The sequence below is a fragment of the Chiloscyllium plagiosum genome, chromosome 18 (genome assembly GCF_004010195.1).
Source record: "Chiloscyllium plagiosum isolate BGI_BamShark_2017 chromosome 18, ASM401019v2, whole genome shotgun sequence".
Classification (NCBI taxonomy): domain Eukaryota; kingdom Metazoa; phylum Chordata; class Chondrichthyes; order Orectolobiformes; family Hemiscylliidae; genus Chiloscyllium; species Chiloscyllium plagiosum.
Window position 1 is genome coordinate 34,350,191 of NC_057727.1, and position 13,404 is coordinate 34,363,594.

General features: G+C 39.0%; 1 protein-coding gene and 1 long non-coding RNA gene across 5 annotated transcripts in view; one reads left to right on the forward strand and one right to left on the reverse strand.

Moving 5' to 3' along the window:
* The window catches only part of LOC122559044, a 64,099-nt gene extending 58,432 nt beyond the window's left edge, over positions 1-5,667 (forward strand). For all 3 annotated transcript variants that reach the window (XR_006314318.1, XR_006314320.1, XR_006314319.1), the window contains 2 exons: positions 3,468-3,534; positions 4,344-5,667. This is a non-coding gene — a long non-coding RNA (uncharacterized LOC122559044). The remainder of the gene's footprint in view (positions 1-3,467; positions 3,535-4,343) is intronic.
* Positions 1-13,404, reverse strand: part of cfap20dc (CFAP20 domain containing) — a 388,329-nt gene that overhangs the window by 58,944 nt on the left and 315,981 nt on the right. For both annotated transcript variants that reach the window (XM_043708208.1, XM_043708209.1), the window contains exon 12: positions 8,537-8,625. In XM_043708208.1, coding sequence (XP_043564143.1) covers positions 8,537-8,625 — 89 coding nt within the window. The remainder of the gene's footprint in view (positions 1-8,536; positions 8,626-13,404) is intronic.

Genomic DNA, 13,404 nt, shown 5'->3' on the forward strand with positions numbered 1-13,404 from the left:
AGGCTGAGGGGTGACCTTATAGAGGTTTACAAAATTATGAGGAGCATGGATAGGATAAATAGACAAAGTCTTTTCCCTGGGGTCGGGGAATCCAGAACTAGAGGGCATAGGTTTAGGGTGAGAGGAGAAAGATATAAAAGAGACCTAAGGGGCAACATTTTCACACAGAGGGTGGCACGTATATGGAATGAGCTGCCAGAGGATGTGGTGGAGGCTGGTACAATTGCAACATTTTAGAGGCATTTGGATGGGTATATGAATAGGAAGGATTTGGAGGGATATGGGCCGGGTGTTGGCAGGTGGGACTAGATTGGGTTGGGATATCTGGTCGGCATGGACGGGTTGGACCAAAGGGTCTGTTTCCCTGCTGTACATCTCTATGACTCTTTGACTCTATAAATCCTGGGACTCCCATTAATGTGTACGGTGAAGTCTTAAGCAAATTGTCTCATCTCACCGCGTTGTCCTCTATGCTTTTACCATGTTTAAAATAATTGAGCTCTCACAGTGGTTGCCACAGATTACATCTTGTCCATAAACAGTAAGTTGATGAGGGGACATCTCGCCTGCGAGGCCTCAACATCAAGCCATGTCGACCTCAAGTGCTTAAGCACGCAGTCACCCACATATAACAGCTGGGCATCTATTTGGTATCTCTTCAGATCTGGGAGGTCCATCTCTCCCCATATCCCGTGAAAATTGCAGCTTGGTAAATTTAATTAGGGGGCCCCTACAGCACCAAATAAAGGATCCAAGGCAACCAGTAAATCTCCGCAGCACCTATCTGGGTAACAACAACGTGAGCATCCTCATAGGATATAACAACCGAGGAAGAACATTCAATTTAATCAGGCCTATACTGCCTAACTATGATATGTGTAGCCCCTCCCACTGCTGCAGCCCTGCTTTATTCTCTCAAACAATTGTACAAAGTTAGCCCTGTAGAGGTGACAGAAGGTAGGGGTAAAAAACGTTCCCAGATAAGAGAAAACCTTTCTGTGATCACTTAAAAGGAAACTGCATTCTGTCCTCCAGCTTCAGTACTTCCACCAATCGCACTGCAGGCAGACAGTCAAAGAGTCATAGAGACAGACCCTTCGGTCCAACTCGTCCATGCCATCCAGGTATCCCAATCCAATCTAGTCCCACCTGCCAGCACCTGGCCTATATCCCACCAAACCCTTCCTATTCATATACCCATTCAGATTCCTTTTAAATGTTGGAATTGTACTAGTCTCCACCACTTTCTCTTGCAGTTCATTCCATACACGTACCACCCTCTGCGTGAAAATGTTGCTTCTTAGGTCTCTTTTGTACCTTTCCCCCTCACCCTAAATGTATGCCCTCTAGTTCTGGACACTCCCACCCCAGGGAAAAGACTTTGTCTATTTATCCTATCCATGCCCCTCACGGTTTTATAAACCTCTATAAGGTCACTCCTCAGCCTCTGACACTCAAGGGAAAACAGTCCCAGCCTATTCAACCTCTCCCTATCGCTCAAACCCTCCAACCCTGGATTCTGACTTTGCAAAATTTATCCTGTATCCTGAAAAACTGTTGAATAATTAAATCTTTTGTATTAGCCGGGGTATGGACTTTTCTGGGTTAGCCAAAAACAGAAAGACGTCATCCGCATAAAGATGAATTTTGTGTTCTCCAATTCCCACCTTTGGTGCCACTATTTCAGGGTCCTTCAGCAGCTTAATTACCAAGAAAAATAGCAGAGGTGAGAGAGGACATCCCTGTCGGCTGCCTCTCCCCACACTAAAATTGCTCAATTTGATACCATTCGTGATATCCACCGCCTTGGGGTCCTTATATAACACTGCCACCAACCTGGTGAAGGCCCTACTGGACCAAAGCAATCTAGAACATCAAAGAGATATGATAATTACACCCAATCAAAAACCTTTTCTGCATCCAGGGAGACCACCAAACCCAGAATCGTTCTCTGCTGACATATTTGCACTATATTCAATAACTGCCTGATATTATTGGAAGAGCTGCAGCCCTTGATAAAACCCATCTGGTCCTCTTTTATAATAACGGCCAGCCCTTCTCCAACCTCAAAGCCAGCACCTTTGATAAAATTTTGAAGTCGACATTCAACAACGAGATAGGTCCGTATGACGTGGAATCCTCAGGGTCTTTCCCTTTCTTTAAAATAAGGGAGTTATTGGCCTCACTAAAAGAGGGCAGAAGGCAGTCCTGGCTATACGAATGATTATACATCTCCAGAAATGGTTCAACTAACAAGTGTATAAACTCCTTGTAAAACTCACTCAGGAACCTATCTGGACAAGGTGTCTTGCCACATTGGAGCTGTCTTACCACCTCTTGCACTGCTGGTATCGTTGGAGGTGCGTTTAAAAGGAAGGTCTGATCTGCATTTAGGTCCAGGTTTTCAAAAAAAGGATTCCATTCTCGCTACTCCATCCCCACAGCCCTCCAACCGGTATAACTCTGCATAGAATTCCTGAAATCTGGCATTAATCTTTTTAAGCTTGTGAGAGATGCTGCCAGTTCTCTCCCTGACAGACACATTGGACTGCGGACCACTTTTCTTCCTCGCTAGATAAGCCAGGCCTCAAGCTTTCACTGCTGCTCTCCTCTCTGCCTCTTTCTCGTTGTTGAGTATGAAATAATCAGACCCCTTAAATACACCTTGGTGGTCTCCCAAAACACCGATGGATTACTGGCCATACCCTAATTGATGTCCCAAAAAGCCCTGAACTCCCTTGTAATGTACTGCACAAAGTTGCCATTCCTTAACAGAAATGGATCCATGCGCCAGTGCCGTGTGTCTGTTCCACTATCTTTGGTCTTAACATCCAAGTACACTGCTGCATGTCCAAACAAACCGACGGAGCAAAGAACATATCAATTCTTGTGTGGCACTTGTGCGGGTTGGAGTAAAAGGTAAAATCCCTCCCATTAGGGTGGAGACACCTCTACACATCCACTAGCCCCAACTCCTTACACAAGTCCAATAACTGTCTAGACTGCAGAGGTGTACCCGACAGACCCCTTGGCATCCTGTCTACCCCAGGATCCATGAGACAATTAAAGTCTCCTCCTATAATCATACAGCACACCTTAAGAGCCATTAATTTAGAGACTGCATCAACTAAAAACTTGAGAGGATGTGCCGGGGGACAGTAAACGTTCAGAGTACCATACTCTTCTCTGTGTACCAGAGACTTAAGAATGATGAACCATCCATTCGCATCCTTGTTTGATTTGTCACCTGAAATGGGAAGTTCCTTCATACCAATATGGTCACTCCTCTGCTTTTGGAGTTGAAGGAGGAGAAGAATACCCTATTGTATCCTTTCTGCTGTAATTTCAGATGTTCCCTATCGGTTAAATGTGTCTCTTGCAACAGAGCGATGTCAACCCTTTCTTTCCTAAGATTTGACAGCATCTTTTTTCTTTTAATGGGGGAATGGCTCCCTTTTATATTCCAGGTGCACCACCTGAACAGATCACTAGTCATGACTGAACACTACAGCCCGCAGTCCCGAGAGGAAGAAGGTGAGTGGAAAAAAACCCAGACTTTAACAAATCTGAAAACTATTCCGATAAACACTACTAAAACTAGGAAACTAATCACTGTTCCTAACTTGAACAAATAAACGCAAAAACTACAAATCTCCAGAGATCTCCCCCCACACCCATAGGGGGCATTCACTTCCAACCTTATAGCTGTCCTGGTACCTTCTAGTTAAGGCTGTGCCCCAAACCAGACAATGGAAAAAACATTTTACCCTCCTGCAAGTTAACAATGGACGCCCTCCCCTTTCCTCCTCCTCCATATCTCAACCCCACACATCTTTACACCAAAGAAGTAACCACCCCCCACCCAGAAAAACAGAACAGTTAAATAACAGATATAATATGAAACAGATATAATATGAAACAAACCAGATTTTACACCAAAGCAATACCAAGTCTATAAGGCCCGAAAACATGAAAGGGAAAAGAACAAGGAAAGAGAAGATAAAAAAAAGATTATGCCATTGTCCGCACATATCATTTCCTCTTTTCCCCTTGGTCCAAGTCTGTTATTTCAGCGAGTTTATAAATTCCTTTGCTTTTTCTGCCGAGTTAATGTTATAGACAGATCCCCCATAATTAAAATGTAGTATTGCTGGGTACATCAGAGAATATTAAATATTTAAATTTCTTAATTTTTTCTTAACATCATCGAAAGTCTTCCTCTTCTAAACTATGGCCCCAGAAAAGTCTTGATAAAACATTATTCTTGAACCTTTAGATACCAGAGCCTGTGGATCTCTTCCCAGTTTTTGAATGTTTCTATTATTAATTGCTTTTTTTTATAGTGCTTGAGTCGCATGAGTACCGGGCAGGGGCACAGACCCGACCTGGACCTGCGCATCGTGATCTTGTGGGCCCGTTCCACACTTATCCAGCCCAACTCAACCTCCAGCCCCATCAACTCCAGGAGCCACTTCTCCAGGAACTTGGCCAGATTCTCGCCTTTCTCGCCCTCCGGAAGACCCACTACACATAAGCTTTATCTCCGACCTTGATTTTTGAGGTCATCAACCTGTTCCAGCAAGGCCCAAACCTGGCCTTCCAAGGTTCAGATCTGCTCCTCGGAGTTCTCGTCGCAGTCTCTGACGTTGTGGTCCTTTGCTCGACTGTTTCCACATGTTGATCTAATGATTGGATCTCCTGCTCATGCTTTTTCAGTAGAAATTGGTTCCAGCGCCACTTCGATTTTTTCACGGAGGTTCTCGAACTCCGAGAGTAGATGTTGCTGCTCCACTGAGCTCAGAGGCGCCAGCACGCGAGTTGAAGCAGTGGATGCAGGTGAACCTGACACAGTAGGGGAGTGTCTTGTCTGCTGTACTCCTCTTGCTCCTTTTCCTTTGTTTGCCTTCATCTTGACTCCAAAGCCTCCAAATTCAAATTGAAAAGTTTCTAGATGTTTTGCTCGCTTCACACTGCTAATTTTTCTTATGGGTGGCTAATGGGGGAGGGGGAGTGGAAGCCCATCTTGCCCAAAGTATGGCACAGAGGCCAACACAGCAGATTTTTCAGACTGCCGCCATCTTGAATCTTCGAATTATCTCCATATTAAACTAAGTAGGAATCTCACTCAGAGAAACCACTGTCATGGCAAAGAAAAAGTAGAAGGTACTCTTCTGAAGTTATGACTGAGACATGTTGTTGGGATACAGTTGAGATAGCTATACACTGCATTCAACATATTGTAATTCAGCTAGAACTGATAATTGCTAGGACTGAATGAAATAGAAAAATGTCCATATCTAGCTCTAATGCCATAACCTCCTTTGCACAATAAAAAAATCAAAATGAATACACTAGCAAGGAGAAAGAGTCTTCATCTACTGAGCCCTCAGATATTGGTATCAATTCATTTTCAAATATGACATGATATTTATCACATACAGAGGAATCTCGATTATCCGAAAGACACAGGCACAGAGTAATTCGTTCAGTTAATCAAATTCTGGACAATCGAATGTTGGATAACATAATTTAGCCAAGCATTGGGACCTTGCGATCTTGCCGGATAATCTGATATTCTGATAATTGAATGTCAGGTAATTGAGGTTCCTTTGTACATACTTCACCTTGTACTTAGCAATAAGACAAAGGAAACGTATGCAAACAGCAATTCACATAACACATTGTAAATCTTTAAAATATTATCCTTCTGATTGTATAAACATTTATGCTAGTGAAACCTCAGGAGTTAATTTCTTGGGCTTTGCAATGAGCATTGTCTAAAAATGCAATACAAAATTTCTAAAAATGCAATGCAATTGTAATTAGGGATTACGTTTTACATTCAAAATATAGGATGAATCGATTCTTCAAGCATCCATAACTGTGTCTGGGAAAATTAATGTCACATTTTGGAATAAGGAGAAAAGTCTAGTTCCGGGGCTTTTTCAGAGATGGTCTAGGGAAATTCCCCATGAATGTTACACACGAATTTATGTTTTGATAAAAGTGAATGTACTTAAGAATTAGAACCAGTCATGATAATGTTTTTATGAAACAATGTAAAAATAAAATATATTTCCATTTTTATTCAATATCTGTTAAATAAATAGTCGTTTTTTAAACATCATTTCAATATGTTGTTGATTCTTTAATGCATGGAATTTGGTTCCATTTCAGAATTCTAAAACCCCCAAATACCATAAAATGGTTCAATCTCCTGAACTTTCAGTTCATAAAATATTTCTGTAACATATACACGTGGAAGGCAGTTATCTATGCAGGCACTATATAAATTGATAATTATCCAATTAAATCAAGAGTGTAGTATTTTCCAACTTGCTTCAATTAGCCAAGATACATTGTGAATTTTTTTAATGCTTAATCATAGGAGATCTGCATTTATCAATATAACAATTAAATGCTGATGTGCTCACGTTTATTTCAAGTACATTTTTATGTTGCATTCATGAAATAATTCCAAAATACAGAAGTCTTAAACAAATTATATGCCATAAATTAATTTTAAAACATCTGCTTTGATACGTTTTTTGACATCTCTGGGATAGGTGAAACTTGAACCCAGACTGTCTGGCCACAGATAGGGACACTACCACTGCACCAGTTTCATTAAACTGGTATTTTAGTCATTGTGTCCAAATTCATTATAGCTGCACGTAACAGCACCTGGAAAACATGGTCCCATAATAAATATCATAAACCTTATGCAAGCATTACTACAAACACAAATCGAGGTTAGTGAATATAAGGTGATTTGTGTACAGAGATTATACTTCTCAGAATACGGTACCAAAATAATTTCTGTTTACAGTACTGCTGGGGCAATGCTTTTAGGAAAACTAAAGAGCATGGGAAAACCCCAAATTCACAATTGTTCTACAACTGAGAATTTATAACACATGTATATTGAATAGACTGTTGCATGGTGTTGAAAATTGGACTAAATGGGAACACAGATTGAACTAATTTCATCTTTGTTGCCTGAAGAAAATCCCTGGGATCCATTTGCAGCATTAAATTCCCAACAAACAGGTACTGTTGCTTTCAAGCTCAGAAAGGATCATGGCAATGTTTAAACAACATGCTTACAATAACTAGGTCATATTGTTAAAATGGATAATGATTACCAGTAAAAGATGCAGTCCACAGAGAGCTTGATGTTTCCAGGACACCCATTTGTAAGAAGATATATTTACCATAATGACTTCAAAAACTGGGAACGGTCTGTACTTAACAAAAGCGCTGTCATTGAAGTCTCTACCATACAGCATGAACATTTGAAGAACTGCATCTTTAGATTATCACAAAAAAGGACGATCACAGGGAAGAGCGTATAGCAATAGTCTCTGAACCAGCAAATTACAACAACTGATATTTCAATGTGACTGACAATTCCTTTCTCAAACTAGAGGATATTGCCAACTGAGGACGCAGATCAGATGAGCAATAGATGTGAAGTACACGGCATAGCTTTGAGAAAGATGCCCATCATGTCATTACTATAGCATAGCATGTGAACTGACAGTATAAAGATCTCAGATTCATGTAACTGCGGCACATGAGGTATGACATGGCGATGAAAGCTTAATATTAGCCCAGATTCTGAAGAGCCAGTGACAATAATATTTGTATATATCAAGAAATATAATAAAGGTCTGTTGAATATTTTGATACCACATTAGCCCATGTCTAATTCTTACGTTAAAGGAGCTAACATATGACTTGCCGCTTCATTTACAAACACCCTGCTGGAAGTGAAGCCCACAGATATGATGGAAGCTAATTAGCCATAGTTGAGGTAGTGAATGATATGTGGGAATGGGCTAATTCTGATGGCATGAATCCTTTTAGTCTGCTTCAATTGATGATGTGCCCATCCTTTGGGGCTGATCTGACTAAAAATATCCATTTCTGCATTTTGGGGCTACTTAACGAAGCATGAGTTTGACATGATTTTCTTCCCAGAACTAGAGGCTACACCCGACATTAATGAAATAAGTAGAAGGTACACAAAATGTAAAACTATGTTTTTTTGAAATAAAATTTTGATCTATTTTAAAATATAGACAACAGACATGTTTTGGTAAGAAAACTCAATAATTGTGTAATTTGTTCTCAATCCTGAAATTAAAAGTCCAATGAAACTATAAAGGCAACATTCTCATAAAATGCCTGAAAGGATTAAAGAAAATGCATTCATACTAATGCATGGTTAATAAAAGAGAAGGTTTTCAAGGGAGGAGTTTGTAATAATTCCTGATAAAGAAATACATAACATAGTCGATACTCCAAAATCATAACATCAGGAATATGTTTAAATGATTGGATCTTCGTGGTTTTGCTCATGGACAAACTGACCTAATTCTGATGTGAATGAAAAATACAAAGAGTGCAAAGGCAAACTTGGGAGGCAGTGTAAAAATAATTGAGATCTTGGCATGAATGCTGCAACATATTAAATTGAAACATTGATAATATTAATGAAAATCTAAGATGTACTGTTACTATCTGTGCTTACCGTGGATTCGAAAGAAGAAGTGGGTTCATTTTTTTCTGAGACAGAGTCAAAAGCATTTCATTCTGGTAGTGATGGCCTTGATTGACTGGCTGTAAAGAAAAGGATCATCTGTAAGGTAATGGCAAGTAAAGATTATATTAAATTTGTACATTTTTAATCAAGCAAGCAAAGTCCAGAGACTTGTCTTCCCAAAAGATTTGGAAAATATAAAGGAATGAGTATAAAATTCTGTAGTCCCTGTACTGAATTGAGTTATAGCAAGATGAGTATATTTAATTTCTAATTGCAATCCCTCCAGTGGCTTGACACAAGAAAACTCATTACTTTTTCAAATAAAATTAGTTATAGAAGTTGCTTCAAAAGTACTTAGAACAGGATAGTTCTGTTTCAGTTTATGCAAAAGAAAGAATAACATGACATTTAATTTACACAGAAAAATAGAAAGTTGGAATGTATAAATATATTTCCCATCTCCAAGGAAAAAGGACAGAGGTTTCCTTTTTTAAAATAATCTATTCTGAATGCATGACTTTGAAATAAAAAGGCAAATCATACGTCACATGTTGAAAAGTTATCCTATTATTCAGTCAATTCTTACTATCAGTCAGGAGTCTGTTCAGCACTGCTAAAATACAACTACTTGTAAGCTACAAGCAAATTTGAATGATGTGGGTATGAGGGCAGGCCAGAGGCTTGCCTATCTGTGCTGGGTGGCTCACCTCCTGATTGATCAAAACCTTACAAGGCACAATTCTGAAAAATGATGAAAAACACTTGTGGTGCGGAGATTGGAGAAGCACAAGAGTGCTGTGACTGCAACATGTAACGTCTATGGAATGCAGCACAGCAACCCATCCAAACAACTTTTATAGTAACTCCCAACTGCCCATCTCTCCTGACAAAGGCAGCTAATACTTGGGGAATGTGATCAACTTCTAGTTATTCTCCCAGTCGTAGAGGATCCTGATGTGAATATATATCACTGTTCCTTTAATGTTGTTGCATTGAAAATTTGAAACCTAGTTTAACAGCATTGTGAGAGTGCTTTGACCACATGAATTGTAGGAATTTAAGAAGGCATCTAAGGATGTACAATAATGGTAGGCTTAGCATTGATTTCCACATCGCAAGTTTTTTTTTAAAACACCAACACAAAAGTCTCAGGGTACAACAATTAAATGACCAGTTTATGTTTATTTTTTGTAATCCAAACATACAAAAAGACTTCTGCATTTCCTCATACAAATAAAAAGATTAAGGAACCATTCTGACTTAATGAAATGAGATAATTTTTAGAATTTTAAGTTAATTATTAATGTAATGCGCTAAGCACTGGAATTCCCTCCTTAAACTTCATAGCCCCTCTTAATTTAGAACACTCCTTAAAAATAAACGTTTATTCAAGCTCTGATCACCAAACCTAATTTGCGTCTCATGTCAGTTTGTTCGATTATGATAGTGTAAAGAACCTTTTCCACATTTTATATTCTGTAAACAACACTATATAATTACAACTTTTTTGTTGTTTCATTTTTAGGCAGTAATTAGAAATATTTAATCTAACACAGTACTAAAAGAAATACAGAATATTTAGGAAATTTCATTTTGCATATTAAATTACAAATAGAGTTTTCAATTATAAAGAACTCTAAATGTATTTTGCACACATGTATAATTACTTGAGATTCACTTACCACTTGGTGGTGCTGTAACCTCATTTTTATATTTTATTCAGTGCAGGGCTATGTGGAAATTATTGAACCTTCTTGAAATCTGAAATTTCTGTTCATGCATGAAATGACTGTGGTCAGATAAGCCACAAATGACAAGAGCGGCCATTACAAAAGCTCTATTCCTCGATACAGAAGCTAATAAATGACATTTATTCTGTAATTTGCTATAAGAAAAATATTTAAAATTACGGTAAGTGAGGTCACCTTGGTGAAATTCAAAATGTTTGCTTTGCCATTGACAGCAGACCAGCTCAATGTAATATCTTTTCTTGCTGTTGTAACTAGCCTGAACCTAAGTAAAACAACATTATGTTGTTCTATAACAATAATTACATACCCAACTCTGTTTGCCCTCTGATATTTTACTGTTGGCACGAGCCTGAGAAAAAATGAGCCATCAGAGTGAAGCAGAATTAACTATTATAAAGGGTACTCAGCAGTACATCTACCTAAAATAGTTGATTACTTGATACAGACTATGGTTTTTCTTTAAGGAGAGAACTTTGAATTTTCTGTCCTGACTATTCCATCAGGAGGATTTTGTTTTCAATTTGCTTAGTCTCGAAATGTTATAGCTGTATGTCACCATTCTCTCGACACTAATATTGACTTAATTTTGTTGATAAAATGTAATAGAACAACAGATCAACTAACTCAAAGCAAGGCTGCTTGCCACTAAAAAGAACTAAGTCTCGATTATGTCTCTGATGAGAATTTCAGCTCTACCAATAGTGCTGTGACTGACTGTAGTATGTTTTACTGTGCTTTCACAACATGGAGCAGCAATGTTCCTATAAGGCAGTCCAAGTAACCAGTCACTTTAAAGGATTTTCACTGGTAAACATGAAACTAAAGATCATGAATATAAATTCAGATCTAAATATGTTTATATTGAACATTGTGAAGGTAGAAACTAAAATATCATGAAAACAGGTTTGAATTGTTGTTTTAAAATAACTGAGAAAATCTACAAAATAATAGCATCGCTCCATAAAAATATAATTATTTTGTTTACATCTTTTATGGGCTGCGGACATTGCTAGCTAGGCCAACCTTTGTTCCCCTTTCTTAACTGCCTTTTTGCCTTAATTAGCTTGGCTACCTTCTTGATTCTTATGGCTTTGCTGGATCATTTTAGAGGGGTGAGAGTGGCTGAAAAGGTCAGGATCTTAAAAATTAGCAGCCGAAGTCAGAAAGGTTCAGGAAGATTTTGACAAATAATCAAGTAATTAGAGAATTTTTTATGACCTATCATGAAACACAAATGCTGCTAGGCCATTTCAAATGGGTGAAATAGTCAGACTTCAAAACGGTACAAATGTTCGGATTTCCCTTTATTTACCTTTTATTACTATTAGGATTGTGGACCAATGCATTTGTCTCAACTCGTCAAAGTGACTGCAGCATTTCAGCGTTCAATGTAGTTAGTGCATGTGATATAGGATGAAGTCAATACCAATAGCATTATGTGCCCTTGCTGGATTATATACATGTGGATAAAGCAAAGTGCTTGAACAGACCAATTATTGCATTTTAACTTACCATCACTTTTTCAAAGACAAATAGGCATGGTCAATAAAGGCTGACCTTGCCAGTGATGCACAAATCCCATGTATTCTTTATGTATAAAACTACTTAAATTAACATGACACCAGACACCAGCAAAATCAGAACAGCAGAATAGGAAGATTTTGTTCATGATTAAAGTTCACATATTATAGATGAACATAAAATAATATATTCTTTTAATATCAAAACCTATGTTTTTAAAGTAGATTAGATTACTTACAATGTGGAAACAGGTCCTTCGGCCCAACACGTCCACACCGACCCGCCGAAGCACAACCCACCCATACCCATTCCCCTACATTTACCCCTTCACCTAACACTACGGGCAATTTAGCATGGCCAATCCACCTAACCTGCACACTTTTGGATTGTGGGAGGAATCTGGAGCACCTGGAGGAAACCCACGCAGTCATGGGGAGAATGTGCAAACTCCACACAGAGAGTCGCCTGAGGCAGGAATTGAACCCAGGTCTCTGGCGCTGTGAGGCAGCAGTGCGAACTACTGTGCCACCGTGCCACCCAAGTACTTTATAAAAAATCCATATTTCATATACTTGGGTACATTTCAGCTATACTCTATATTTTCCATTATAATTTAGAAGGCTAAATTTGGCCAAAAATTGGCTAAGTGTCAGTTTCGAGGAGTTTCATGAAGGCTTTCTTTCTGTCAGCAGGAGCACATTTTCTCGTATCATCTTCCCAACTTCACTTCATTACCTTTGCACACCCTCCAACACCCGCATGCACCACTTGTCCTTTAGGAAGAAGTATTGTAAATTATGATTCCACAAGTATATCTAAATCAGGCTGTAGTTTTCTGTGTTTTTGATTATGGATCAAAATGGGGAAAAGGGTGTTTTAAGAACTAAAGGTTTAAGAAAGCAAATTAACTGGTGGTCATTATAAGTGCAGTTTACACTGTTGTTTGTTTAAAAGCTGATGGGGGGAGGTTGCTACAGATAAGCTGGTTCCTGGGGGTGGGAGGAGTTGTATGAAGGGAAATTTGGCTGGCAGCATTAGCTGATTGGTCTGTGAAATGGTGTCTAGTTATTGATTACAAATACCTTCTGCCTGCCAACAACTATTGCAATTGGTTCCCAATGGACAGTATGGTGGCTCAGTGGTTAGCACTGGTGCCTCGCAGCGCCAGGCACCCAGGTCCGATTCCAGCCTTGGGTGACTGCCTGCATGGAATTTGCACATTCTCCCGTATCTGTTTGGATTTCCTCCAGGTGCTCTGGTTTCCTCCCAAAGTCCAAAGATATGCAGGTCAGACGAATTGGTCATGCTAAATTGCCCACAGTGATAGGTGCATGAGTAGGGGAATGGGTCTAGATGGGTTACTCTTCATGGGGTCGGTGTGGACTTGTTGGGCTGAAGGGCCTGTTTCCACACTGTATGGAATCTAAATAAAACAAAAAGTAGCTGAACAATTGGGATTGTGAATGTTTGGTCAGAAGTCATTGGATTTCGAAAGGAAGAGGCTGTCCTTATCTCTGCAGAATAAAAGAACTTCAAGATGGAAGAAAGCCAGATTATTTCCTTCATCAATTACTGTTAACTGTA